Source organism: Haliotis rubra, unplaced genomic scaffold (assembly GCF_003918875.1).
Source record: "Haliotis rubra isolate DU_JTF1 unplaced genomic scaffold, ASM391887v1 Scf41, whole genome shotgun sequence".
In the NCBI taxonomy this organism is placed as follows: Eukaryota; Metazoa; Mollusca; class Gastropoda; order Lepetellida; family Haliotidae; genus Haliotis; species Haliotis rubra.
The window spans coordinates 2,501,951-2,515,833 of record NW_025767091.1 but is presented as its reverse complement, the minus strand read 5'-3'; the positions used below and the strand labels follow the sequence as shown (position 1 = coordinate 2,515,833).

Sequence of the window (13,883 nt, the reverse complement as noted above, 5' to 3'; positions counted from 1 at the left end):
TTTCATGGCTTTTTGCCTCTCCTTGGAAAAGTCAGATATTTCAGACTTGGTAAATATGACTTGATCTTTAAAGTCTAGGCTCTGTACTGTGGTCATTAAACATATCACTTAAAGGAGAATGGAACAGAGTTTCTCAGTGTAGTAGAAACTGATTATGTTACAGCATACAGCTTCAGCCAATAGTTGGAAGCCTGATTGTAGTAAAATTATGCTTCATCTAGTAAGCTAAAATATAATATCATTTACTGAACATGTTGCATATGAGTCCAGGTCTTGACTCAGGGGTTTTGCACAGACTGCATTATCATGATTATGTTAAAGACTATTTCAACAGGCCATTTTGGGCAGCGATTGTATGCTGAAATGATTTGATCAAACGGGACATAAATTGGACCATTGAGTCCTCCCCACCCTCTTTCCAAGGTAAATTACAAAATCAATGTGTTTGAACAGAATATGAATGGTGGTGATATGAATTAGGAGAGTGATTTAGGGCATATTTTGTGATCATTTATGTGCCAAACAATCTCTTTCATCCAAACTTAAATCACAATAATGTTTAACAATTTGCTCTTTTGTTTTTGATTTTATCACCACTTTTTGTGTATAATAATTAATAAAATGGCAAACATTTCTTTTTCTGAAAAAGAAACAAACATGAAACACTGAATTATCCCTGGTATTTCCTGGTTAGCTGTAAATAGCTTAACATCCACTTACTGCCCTCCAGCCTATATGTTTCTACAATATACTGCCTTTGATCTTTGGAACTTAAAAACTAATGATTCAGGGTTGCACTTCACATGCAAAATGAATATCAACATATAAAATACAATCACTGTATTGGGATATGAATCATATCGCACCATTGTATAGAGAGAGATGCATCATATTGCCACCCCAACAACTCCAGCTGAAAAGTGGTGATACAACAGAATAATCGTTCTAAGGAAAGTCATACCAGCAGTTAATTATGTACAGTTTTACAGGAAATATTCCATGTCTGACATTCTGAAGAATCTTATCCAATAAATCCAGACCAATAAGACATTATGCAGACTTGTTCTGAAAGTAGGACAGTTGTTCAACAAGTCTAGAGTGAAGTCTGAAGCCCAACAGAAAGTGATATGGTTGTTAGAGTTGAGTGTTACAGTTCTGTGTAGATTCTACACAAATACCCTTGTGTTTGTACTGGCAGCCCTCGAGGCAGTAGGTACAGCTTATCCTTACTATTTAGGAATCCTGCTTGGCTAGGTTTGTTGTTGTCTGTCAGGATTCTTGACTTCCTCAATGTAGAGAGGTTCCAGGAAGCAGAGAATGAATAAAATTTTCTGAGTTCAGATTTATGCATTCCTCCAGTAAAGAGTTTTTGTCATGATTTCTCACTCGAATGTGTGAGTGTGTGTTGCACACAGGTGCATGCATGTGTTTAGAGAAATAGTTTTAAGAATATCTTCCAGCTAGATAGACTTGACTAGAGCTATGTCCAGAGATTAAAATGAATGTTGATATACTGCCTTTGATCTTTGGAACTTAAAACCTCTCAATGAACCTAGATTCAGCAACGGCATATAGGTTGCTTCACACCTAGCAGCAATAGCATAATATCAACATATAAAATACAATCACTATATTGGGTCTATCGTAATCACTCTCACACCATAGTATCAGCAGAGAGAGATCATCATATTGCCACCCCAACAACTCAGCAGCTGAAAGGTGGTGTCACCTCATCAGAATATAATGAATTCTAAGGCCTCTCTACCAGCAGTTAAGCTGTATGTACAGCAGCATGGCATATAGCTGTATGTCTGTTAAACCTCTCACCATTCTGAAGTATATGTCTATCAATAAATCCTCACCACATAGTTTCCCAAGACAGTATGTCTATCAGCAGACTTGTTCAGCAGCAAGTAGGACAGTTGTAAACCTTCAACAAGTCTAGAGTGAAGTCTCTCACCACAACAGAACCGCATATAGCTGATATGTATTGTTAAACCTGTTACTCTAGTTCAGCAGCACGGAGTGTCTATCAGTATTGTTAAACGATTCTACACAAATCAGCAGCACGGCATATAGCTGCCCTTGTTAAACCTCTCACCACCTGTTTGTACTGGCAGCCCTCTAGTTTCGGCAGTAGGCTTCGTATGTTACAGTATTGTTAAACCCTCTATCCTTACCTAGTTTAGGAATAGCTGTATGTCTATCAGTATTGTTAAACCTCTCACCTCACCTAGTTTCAGCAGCATGGCATATAGCTGTATGTCTATCAGTATTGTTAAACCTCTCACCACACGTAGTTTCAGCAGCATGGCATATAGCTGTATGTCTATCAGTATTGTTAAACCTCTCACCACACCTAGTTTCAGCAGCATGGCATATAGCTGTATGTCTATCAGTATTGTTAAACCTCTCACCACACCTAGTTTCAGCAGCATGGCATATAGCTGTATGTCTATCAGTATTGTTAAACCTCTCACCTCACCTAGTTTCAGCAGCAGCATGGCATATAGCTGTATGTCTATCAGTATTGTTAAACCTCTCACCACACCTAGTTTCAGCAGCATGGCATATAGCTGTATGTCTATCAGTATTGTTAAACCTCTCACCACACCTAGTTTCAGCAGCACGGCATATAGCTGTATGTCTATCAGTATTGTTAAACCTCTCACCACACCTAGTTTCAGCAGCAGCATGGCATATAGCTGTATGTCTATCAGTATTGTTAAACCTCTCACCTCACCTAGTTTCAGCAGCATGGCATAGCTGTATGTCTATCAGTATTGTTAAACCTCTCACCTCACCTAGTTTCAGCAGCATGGCATATGTATGCTATGTATGTTAAACCTCTCACCCCACCTAGTTTCAGCAGTATTGTATGTCTATCAGTAAACCTCTCACCTCACTAGTTTCAGCATGGCATATAGCTGTATGTCTATCAGTATTGTTAAACCTCTTCACACCTAGTTTCAGCAGCATGGCATATAGCTGTATGTCTATCAGTATTGTTAAACCTCTCACCACACCGTTTCAGCAGTTATGTCTTCAGCACGGCATATAGCTGTATGCATATAGCTGTATGTCTATCAGTATTGTTAAACCTCTCACCACACCTAGTTTCAGCAGCATGGCATATAGCTGTATGTCTATCAGTATTGTTAAACCTCTCACTACACCTAGTTTCAGCAGCATGGCATATAGCTGTATGTCTATCAGTATTGTTAAACCTCTCACCTCACCTAGTTTCAGCAGCATGGCATATAGCTGTATGTCTATCAGTATTGTTAAACCTCTCACTACACCTAGTTTCAGCAGCATGGCATATAGCTGTATATCTATCAGTATTGTTAAACCTCTCACCTCAACTAGTTTCAGCCATTCAACTGTCATGCAGTAACAGTATTATTACCCCAAACATTTTTATTCAACTGTTGATGAATAATATTAGTTAATTAACATCACCAATCCAATACCTGAAAACATATATCACCCTACATTTCTGAGTGAAGCATGTTAGAAATATAATGAAGTCTTCACTTAACTGGTTATTTTAACCTTTAATATTCAAATGTATCTGAATCAGTCTCTGGACATGAGGTGAAATATGTGTAATGTATTGCAAGAGATATCCACAACATTGGATTGGTTGAACCTTCTTTCATGTTTCCATAAACCAAAACAATAGGCCATACCTGCTAAGTGATTGCTGTTTCCTGATTGGCTGAAAATAGAATGAATGGGACTTGTGCTGCATTATATATGCTCAAATGACAGATTTCATATTTTTTCTACCTTTTTTTTTTAATTTTGCGCTCATTGGTGAGTGTGTGAAGTTATTATTGACTTTTTTATTTGTAAGACTTGACTTCAGTATATATTTGCTTTTAGACTTAAGACAAGTACATGTAAATCTGCCACTCGTATTTTGTGTGGGCATATTAGATTTATAACACTTTTATACCCCCACCATTTAAGTCCCTTCTTATCTAAACTCAAGTAATTTCATAAAGTTAATCTGCCAAAAAGCAAGACTGAGTACGTTTTGACACATGTTGTCTTAATCAGTTTATTAAATGTCTCATATCTTCATCATGCACGTGGCTGCGTTGGAATTAACAATCGTGTGCTTGAAGCAGGGTGATAGTAGGGCAAGGCATGCTTGAATGTCTGAAGAGGTTAAGTGAGTGGCTCTTATCGTGGCGTCACATTGAAGGCTGCTGTAATAGAATCGTGTCATATCGACACCACGCAGTACTCTTCTGGGTTAGAAATTGCTTTGGTCTCTCGTACTGATATTTCATTGAACCAAGAAATGCAAAATCAGATATTATTTTAGCAGCATTCGAGCAAGTGTAGATATAACTTATGGACCACCATTCCTCACGGCGCCATCCTCAGATCTCCTGGTTCCATTGGCTGGAGTTAAAGTGGTGCAGACATTCAGGCCTATCTATGGTGGACACATATGGATGTAATTTTGGATTATTAGGGCATCAAGTTTTTCTTTCCATAGTACTACACAGTATTGGAATAGTATTGCCATAGGCGGGAACTGATGTTAAGGCTTGATAATTATGTCAATCAGTGCACTGCAATACACATGGATAGAGGTTTGCCGACAATGTCAAAGTAATACATCTTCATCCCTGTTGCTTCACAGCATCTGAACCTGTCAAAGTCCTTTCTTATGAATACACGGCAGATTTGAAATTTGCAGAACATAATATATATTTTATTTACTGGTAGTTTTGACTATTGAAACTATTAACTGTTATGCATGTCTGAATGACACTAGGGTTTATATAAATAGGGTTACATATAGTAAACAGTAGGGCAAACAGTGTCAATGTATCAATAGTTTGACATATCATTACACCCCTAAGCTCCACCATATTTACATTTCCATATTTTCTGAGCTTCATTGATATTTTGTAAATTTCTCTTTATTGCTTTGATGTCAAACTTGTAATCTTTCGATATTTCTGCATGAAAATATGAGCTTGCCACTTTGTGTACAAAGACAAATATATTTCAACTGAATATATATTCAGGATAAGATTTGTAAAAATGGCTTTCAAAATACATTATGATTAAGTGTGCTTCAGTTTTCTGGTTTTCTCTATCATCATGATCATATAAGACTAAAATTAGAATTTCTGTACAAGAACCAACCTCTTGAACCACACATGCCCTTGACCATGTTTGAAATGTGCGGGGAGTTCTGGGATCATTGAAGTTTGCTCCTGTTTCAAACAACCAAAAAATGTTAAATGATGGTACTTGTTGTTTCTCTGCCTGGTACTTCACATCAGCGTGATTAAACTAAGAGTGTTTGACTTTGAGTCAGTGTGCTCTGTTTCAGTGGGGTATCAATGTGACGGTACATCTTGGTGGGATGGAATGATGACACTTTCTGTAGTCCAGGGCCCCGTTTCACATAGTGCTATGACTATCGTAAGTCAGTGTTGCAGTATAGGAAGTAGGAATGCTACGAGGAAAGTTACGAGAGCTTTGTGAAACGGGGCCCTGACTAGTACAAGCACCACCACTCACACTCTCACTTACGTGTTGCGATGTAGCATGTTTAATGCAGTAATCGCGACATTAAATATGAAATGTCAGTGCTTAATAACAGTAATATCAAACATCATACATCACCCGGTGAGTTCCTGTACAGTGTAGACGTAAGGATGATATCGTTTCCCGATGAGCATATGTTAATGTTTGCAAGTAACAGCCCAAGAGAACAGCTGTCACTGGCCTAATGAAGACTGATTGTCCTTGTCATATTAGAGATATAAACGAATGCTTTATGAGTGAATGTTACATATTTGATTACATGTCACACTGATGCTCTGAGTTCCTGGCACAGATTGATACAGTCCTAATCTTGAACGTCTTTGATATTTGGAAAATGTGAACTATTGTAACTTGTAGTTTTGCATGGAATTTGCAATGACATTTTTTTTTTAAAGAATTCAGGCAATTAACCAATATTCTTTTGAACATTGTTAGAAATTGTCCTTTCCTATGACGTGTATGGATGTTTCTTCTTCGATGTTTCTAATTTTAATGTAGTAGAATGAAATGGAAATTTAATTTACCCATCATCATGTGATCATGCATATAGAGTGCAAATTTTCTTACTGAATATTTTTTTATGCAGAGAGACTATAAAAACTAAACATATTTGGAACAATATTCAAGACTGTGAAGTTCGACATCTTTGATCTAGATATTTGGAGGATTCTATATCTATTCCACTTGGAATTGTGTTTTGGGACATGTGACCGATGGAATGAGTCACACTCTGTTGTGTAAGCGGTGTTCGACACGTCGTCATCGGAGCAACAGTCGCTTCCCGTCGTATCTCCAATATGATGCCACAGCCCATTCAGGAAGTCATCAACAGCCTCATGCTGCCCTACCCCATGGAGAAAATTGCCAAGGTAAACAGCATGGATTATCAACATCATAACACAAAAATTCTTACTGCATGTGGATAGGTGTTTGATAAAATGGATTAAAAGTGACATTGATATGGCATGTGGGTATTTGTTTGAGAGAGAATTTTCCATTTATTCATTTTACAAATGTTGTTTGTTGACCTTGGCTCCACTTGGCTCCAGTAGAGGTGGAGGAGCATGTACACTTGTACAATGCATATAATATATCTTGTGAACTCCCTCCTTGTCTGACTGGCATCTGTGTTGTAGGAATGTTTGCAGATATAACATATAACCTATAACCTGATGATGATGAATCATTCGCACATGCAGACAGAAATAATTAAATTCTGTATGGGAGATTAACCAATTAATGCTGCATTATTCTCCATTATCAGCTGAAATTTAGTACATTTCTGCAATAAAGTGTTATAACACTCTAGAGGTAGCAAGGGCATTAAAGCAAAGCTATATTGGTCTTGATTTTGTTATTCCAAAACTGGCATTTTTATGATTACTGCTGGGGATATGATATCTGCAATCAAAGTAAGATATCCATGTACCTAAGTTCATGCAGGGCTCGATTTAAGAGATGTTCATCTACTGCACCAGGAGCAACCTGAGATGAAAGCTTAGTTGCACCGACCAAATTCTAGTTGCACTGCTTTTAATGTGATATGTAATGAAAGAATATGCTATTGAATTATTTAGGTGTTTTATTCAGAGGTTTACCCACTCAAAAAATTGACCTGGTGCAAGTTAGACTAATAACTTTGTTGCACTTTGCAATATTGGATTGCACCAGTGCAAGTAACAAAGCACTAAATCGAGCCCTGTCATGTGAAGATCAGAGTTAGAACCAGTCTTCAGCAACCCATGCTTGTTGTTGGAGAGCAATAAGGGGAAGCAGATGGTCTAACTCACAAACTTGATTGATGTTATCGTATACTGATTCTGTAGATTGATGCTTATGATGCCCATCACTGGATTGTCTGTTTCACACTTGATTATTTACAGGCTGCCTTCTTATTGCTGGAATATATCTGTGTGTGGTTTGAACAAACAAAAGCACTGTACCCCAAATTCTTTAATTTAAAATTTGTTTAGGATGGACAATTTTAGGGGATGCTATGGTATGGGTGAAGTGTTTTACTGTATATAGTATGTCCACTTTGGTGATTCTTTGTTAACATGGTAATCTATGTTTTGTTGCATACATGAGTTCATCATTTATATGCACATGGTATTGTGCTATGAGGTTTCCTAATGCACTGCTAAATAGCTGTTGTAAGACAGTGAAAGTCAGTTCTTCAGAGTTGGTTGTTCCAATGAAGTAATCTACATTTTCAGCATAAACAAGCAGGGCTCGATTTAGTGCTTTGTTACTTGCACTGGTGCAACCCAATATTACAAAGTGCAACCTAGTTATTAGTCTAACTTGCACCAGGCACAAGTCAATTTTTGAGTGGGTAAACTTCTGAATAAAACATCTAAATAATTCAATAGCATATTTCTGATATTACATATTGCAATAAAAACAGTGCAACTGGAATTTGATTGGTGCAACTAGATTTTTATCTGATGCAAGTAGGTTAACATCTCTTAAATCGAGCCCTGACAAGGTGGTGAAACCTGATGACATAATTACGATAAAAGGTGATGACGATGAAGATTTACAAGTTCACTGCTTGTTCTTTGAAAACAACTTGTCTTTGCAGATGCATGTTACCTTTACCAAGTATGTGATCTCAAAGGAGATCATTATAATGCTAAAGGTACAGGCATCTTTTTGAAATATCACACTGAAAGATTATCAAAAGGTTGAACTTCAAACATCTATACTTTCTTCACTGATTTTTAAGCTTCTACACATGATTTAAAGATCTTAGGAAAGGTTACATTTATATAATGCTAAATTTTGTGCAAAGATGAAGGGCTTTTCTCTTATATCTGAAATGGGAACGAACGAAATGTCACCTATTTGGAGACCAAATACAGGAAAGTTTAAGGCATGAAAGTGTGCTGCAGTAGACGAAGGGCATGTGATGTGACATTAAATTGAAAGTGTCCCCACCAAGGTCAGAAGCATGTTCGTCTGTGACCTTTACCAAGTCTGTCTGAGCTGTGCAGGGGTCAAGGTGAAGGTGAAATGGGGTTTAATGTTGCGTTCAAGATTATTTTGTTTATAAATGACTTGCATGCCCATTTGTGCGGTAACTTTTTTGTGTCTGCACATATGCAATTATTATAGTGCTACCTAGGTTGGTACAATTCATTTACATATTCAGTGAATTAAACTGTATCCGTCCGTGAATTCACTTCAATATTCCCTGTCAATGGAATTGAGTATTCATAATTTTTTTAAGTTCATTGAATATAATGAGTAATACATCAACTGCTGGCTTGTTACTGTATTCAGCAGAAAATATTTGCATTCATTACCCAATATGAATCATTTTCACCTCCTAGTAGATATGTTGAAGCCTTGCTTAGAACACCCAGTGAGATACCATGTCACAGAATTAAGATGAGTGAGTGAATGAGTTTAGTTTTATGCTGCAATCATCAATATTCCAGCTATATGGTGGCTGTCTGTAAATAATCAAGTCTGGACGAGACAATCCAGTGATCAACAGCATGAGCATCGATCTACACAACTGGGATACAATGACATGTGTCAACCAAATCAGCCAGTCTGACCACCTGATCCAGTTAGGATCCTCTTACGACAAGCATGGGTTACTGGAGATAGTTTTAACCCGGATATTCAAGGGTAAAGAAAATGTGTAATACTTGATATTGACTCTGGCATTCCTGTAATGCCGAACACAAGGCACGGTATCAAAAAGTTTCATGACATGATGTCTTTGATTTGATACTACCAGAGAATGAAACCACTGACCACCCGGTCTCCTCACAATTGTCCCCTGTCCTGTTCACCATGGAGGTGGTCGATGACAGTTAACAGGAAAAGTTTTTCCAGTTTGCTCTCTTTAACACATAGAGGTTTATGAGGCTTTCACAACCTCCTGTTGCAGACTTTGGAAACTACTGGTCTGAAGTCAGTATAAATCTCAGTAGATGCTTTTAGTTGACAAGTTCAATAGATATTCTGGACTAGTGGTTTTCAAACTGCTTTAGCTACAGTTGCAAGCAATAATCACTGAGGTGGTCTGGGAATATTGTTAATAATGGTATGTAACACGTATTACACTTTATAAAATAGGAAACTCTTTGAATGGTGATGTACTTTTATGATGTTGAGTTGTCAGCAACAAAAGCAACAGAACATGAAATATTCCATTATCATTTATGGTTATGTACAGTCCATCATACAAGCCACACACATAATCCTTCTTATTCTTCCTGCCACGGCTGTTTCAGAGGCTAATATTCAACAGAGCTGTCTCCATCATTGTCATTATCCCTGTGTTATTCCATGCCATTATTTCTGGCTGTTATTCCCTTGTGTTACTCCCAACCTGATATACACATGGGAATGGAGTCACATGGACTGACTTAGTGGTAATCTGCAGTGCTTTTAGTGGCTCCATATGGCTGAATATGTCCCATTGTGTAAAGCCCTGGCATGGCATAAGTCACGTACCATCAACTCTCATGTTTCTACGAGCACTCACTGGATGGATGTGGTATTATATTTCTGTTTCCAGGTTTCCACATCTGTGGATTTTCTCCCCTGAGGAAGTTAGTGACAAAATTTGGCTGGAATAAAGTGCATGGGAAAAAAGTGTTTATATTTTCCCTAAGCAAAAATTTGATTTATTAAAATTACTGTTTTAAGGGATTTCATATAAATTCCTTGTTGTCCTGTGTGAGTAAAGGTGCTTGTGCTTACAGCAGTTGTTTAGTGTGAGTGAGTGAGTAAGTTTAGTTTTACACCACTGTAGCAATATTCCAGGAAAATCACGATGGGGACACCATAAACAGAGTTGTTTAGAAGCAGACCAAACTCAGCATGTTGACAGCAGCCACAAATGAACTACACTCATTGGCAGTTCACATGGTTGTAGTCTTTGGGGTCTAAATGTCAGTCTAGCATGCCTCTTTTACATAGGTTTATCTAATCACTCAATAATAATGTGTGTTCTAGAGGGAACCTTTGTAGGATTTCTAGGAAAGGATTTCAGTTGTGAGAGCTATGAGTCCATGTGAAAACATTCAATTCCAGTGATGCAAAATATTATTTATCTAAGTTTGTGAGAAAAGAAATAAGAATAAGAATAATTCAGTATATTCAAGAACAAAGGCTGTAAACAACATTAACAGGACACACTGTCATTTTGAACCCAGTTTGACAAGTACTACTTGAGTTCTGGAGGACGTGTTTATCGTGAGCATCATCATGATGACAGTCAGTTCCTCTTCCCACTATTCATCCTTCCCACTATTCATCCTTCTAAACAGTATCGTGATGTAATTGTCAGCACTCTTTCCGTGTATAGTTCATGTGTGTCACTTTCCGGTCATGGCTTGTGGTCTGCCGCTGCCACAGGAACAAGTAAGTGACAAGGATGGTTTACCAGTTAGTCATTGGGTTTTCTTTCAACGCTGCTGCTGCTGCTGCTGAGACTTGTGTAATTGGGAACAAAACTGTGCCAGACCCCACCTAATTTAGCCAAAGTGCACTTATTTCAAGTGTTGCTGTCTCCAAATATAAGCTTCTATTGTCATATTTCAGGTAGAGTAGATCTAATGATGAGTCATGGTATGGGTGGCCCAGGTGGCCAAGTCATCCAAGGCATGGCAATTTGCTACGCAGAGTCGCGTCCCCTTGTTCATGGCAGATACCTGTGATTGTGGGTTTGAGTCCCATTTCAACCCCAATTTGATTACTATGTTTGTCAGGACCCATCCTCCTGGGTTTCACCAAAGTGGTTAACATGTGAGACCTCTGTTACTTTGGGCTTTCTTCCCACTTTAAGCAGACCTGCTGTGGTGTAAGTCAATTGCCCCTTTTAGAATCACTTCCGATATTGAAGACTGGCGCCATGTTGACTCATCGGTACCACATGTGTTGTGAATAAATAGGTCTGCCATGAGATGCTTTATGTAAGTGACCAGAGTGGAGCTTGTGATGAAGCATCTTTGGCTACTGAATCCACTTGGCTGTCAGCTTGCATCAGTAATCCATGACAAATACATCGGAGTCCCAAAAAAATCTAAATGGGTTTTTGGCATCATTTTCAGAGTTTAGTGTTGTAATATGGATTCATTTTAGTTGAACTCACTAGATCAAACAGATTTTTTCTAGTCTTAGGTTTCAGATAGAGATGTAACAATATAGCACTATATCCCTTATAATATGAAACGCTAAATACATAATCACTTACGATCAAATGCATATGATACATTACATTACAATTATTTTGGTGTCAAAACATGAATAATAACAAACTGAATATGCTAAGTGAAGAACAGTCGTATCATACCCACAGAATCGGGATACCTATCGTATCACAACCCCAGGGTTTTGTTTAACCTACAGTTTACCAGTTGAAGTTACAGATTAAATCAAGATATACAGGCAGTTGTGACACTTGAATTCACCCTTGACATCTTGATCTTCAAGCCTTGGGTACCACTTAGATATGTCAGTAACAAACAGGTTGGTATATTAACACCTCTTTAAATACATCAAATATTGAAGTCCATGTTTAAATGAAGTTACATGTAATGTGTGTGAAGTAATGCATCACTGCCTGTTGTCCTGCACCAACTGAACTGTGAAACACATATTCTACATAATCATTTACGATGTACCCCAGTTCTTATATAGCCATTGCGTGAGAAACTTCTTGAGTGTTAATCACTTCAGCTTGTTCCTTAGACTTGCACTAGTCTCTAAGAAAATGATTATTGTTTTAAATCATAATTCCTATTTTATATATTATATTAACAACTTGTCTCGATAAAAAGACTGGTATACTTTCTGTCTGCTGAACTAGATTGCCTATTAAAAGGTAGAATGACTATTCATCCATGGATTTATGATGATCTAGTACAGCCTTGTAGCGAGACTGCTCTTTCCACAAGCCACTCATGACTGGGTTTATCTGCCAGCATACAGCCAGTCAGGTTTCCTATTGTTACAATGTCTGACAACTAGAATAGGAAACATTTGGGTACATGTTATCACATGTGGACTTTCTACCAGGGTGCTGGTATCCCGTTTAATGTATCAAACAATAGCACCTGTATAGCATGTAAATCTATGCAATAACTGACAGGGATCATTTAGATTATGTCACACTGAAAATTGGTTGTTGTATCATAAATAACATGTATACTTTCTGTTACATTAGGGTAATACTGAGTACTGAAAGTGGTCTGGTGTCCCCCAGGTTGCATCCCCTTGTATGCCATGTAATTTGTTTTGGCATCCAGTTTAACAACTACTGAGTTATACCAGGGAACACAGCTGGCACAAGTAATTAGACTGGGATTTTATTGAAATTATCAGTGAAGTATTTGCATTTATGTCCCAGAAAAAAACATTTCATGGTATCTGGCACTGCACTGTGACATGGTTTAGCATCTGACATATCAAATTGAGGTTGGCACCCTATGATATTCCTTGTATGTTGCTAAAAGAGGTTTAAAAACTGTCCCAGAAGAGTTGCAATATTTCAGAAATATCAAGAAAAGGAACAAGGGAATTGGCTTGACACACTGTAACCATGTGGGTTATGACAAGTCAGCACTTTAACCTCTGGGCTACCCCCACGTCTCTGCTATATATGTATATTCATATATACATCAGTATGGCAGATGATAACACTCGTAACACAGCCTGTCCGAGGCTGCCCATATTTTATATGATGTTAAGGAATGTATTGACTTTGGCAGATATACTCGTAACTGACATTTCCATTGGGTTGCTGGTATATCAGACAGACAGGCAGGCGGGCTATAGTTGTTTCCCATTCTTACTCCAATGACCTAATTCGCTGTTTGATTTCTTCCGGTTGTGCACTCTGGTGAAGAGTGGCTATCCTATTTCATGTAGACAGCGTGTGCTGGATTTGTTTTGCCTTTTCCCTTTTTTTTAGTTGGTTTACAGATGTTTCCTTTATTGCTTGTTGGTGTACAGAGGTTTCCCATTTTTTCATTTCCAAATTCTTCCAAAGAAATTCAGTTTGATAAGGAATAGGAGATTTAAAACCAAAGTTCTTCATGACAAGGCAGTATTCCATGTATATAGGACTGTTGCTGGAGTTATTTATATTCAATGCTGTCAGCATTGTATTGTCCCGTAAATCATTTTGATACTAGATTGCAGAAATATATAAATCAATGCTTATACAAAAGCTTTCAGGGTAAGAGTGAAAAAGTATTTTCTTTTAGATGATCATTTTTCTGTTTCCTCTTGTATGTCATTATTTTAGATCTAGAAGAAAGGCAAGGAAATACTTACAA

General features: G+C 37.7%; 1 protein-coding gene across 3 annotated transcripts in view; it reads left to right on the top strand.

Annotated features, from left to right (window-relative positions):
- LOC124287960 (nostrin-like) overlaps nt 1-13,883 on the top strand; it is an 84,215-nt gene that overhangs the window by 19,269 nt on the left and 51,063 nt on the right. For 2 of the 3 annotated variants that reach the window (XR_006901351.1, XM_046724455.1), the window contains exon 2: nt 6,167-6,449. The exons of the other annotated variant lie outside the window; for it this stretch is intronic. Coding sequence is in view for 1 of the 2 variants with exons in the window: in XM_046724455.1 (XP_046580411.1) it covers nt 6,378-6,449 (72 nt within the window). In the remaining variant the exon portion in view is untranslated. The remainder of the gene's footprint in view (nt 1-6,166; nt 6,450-13,883) is intronic. 3 annotated transcript variants of the gene reach the window in all.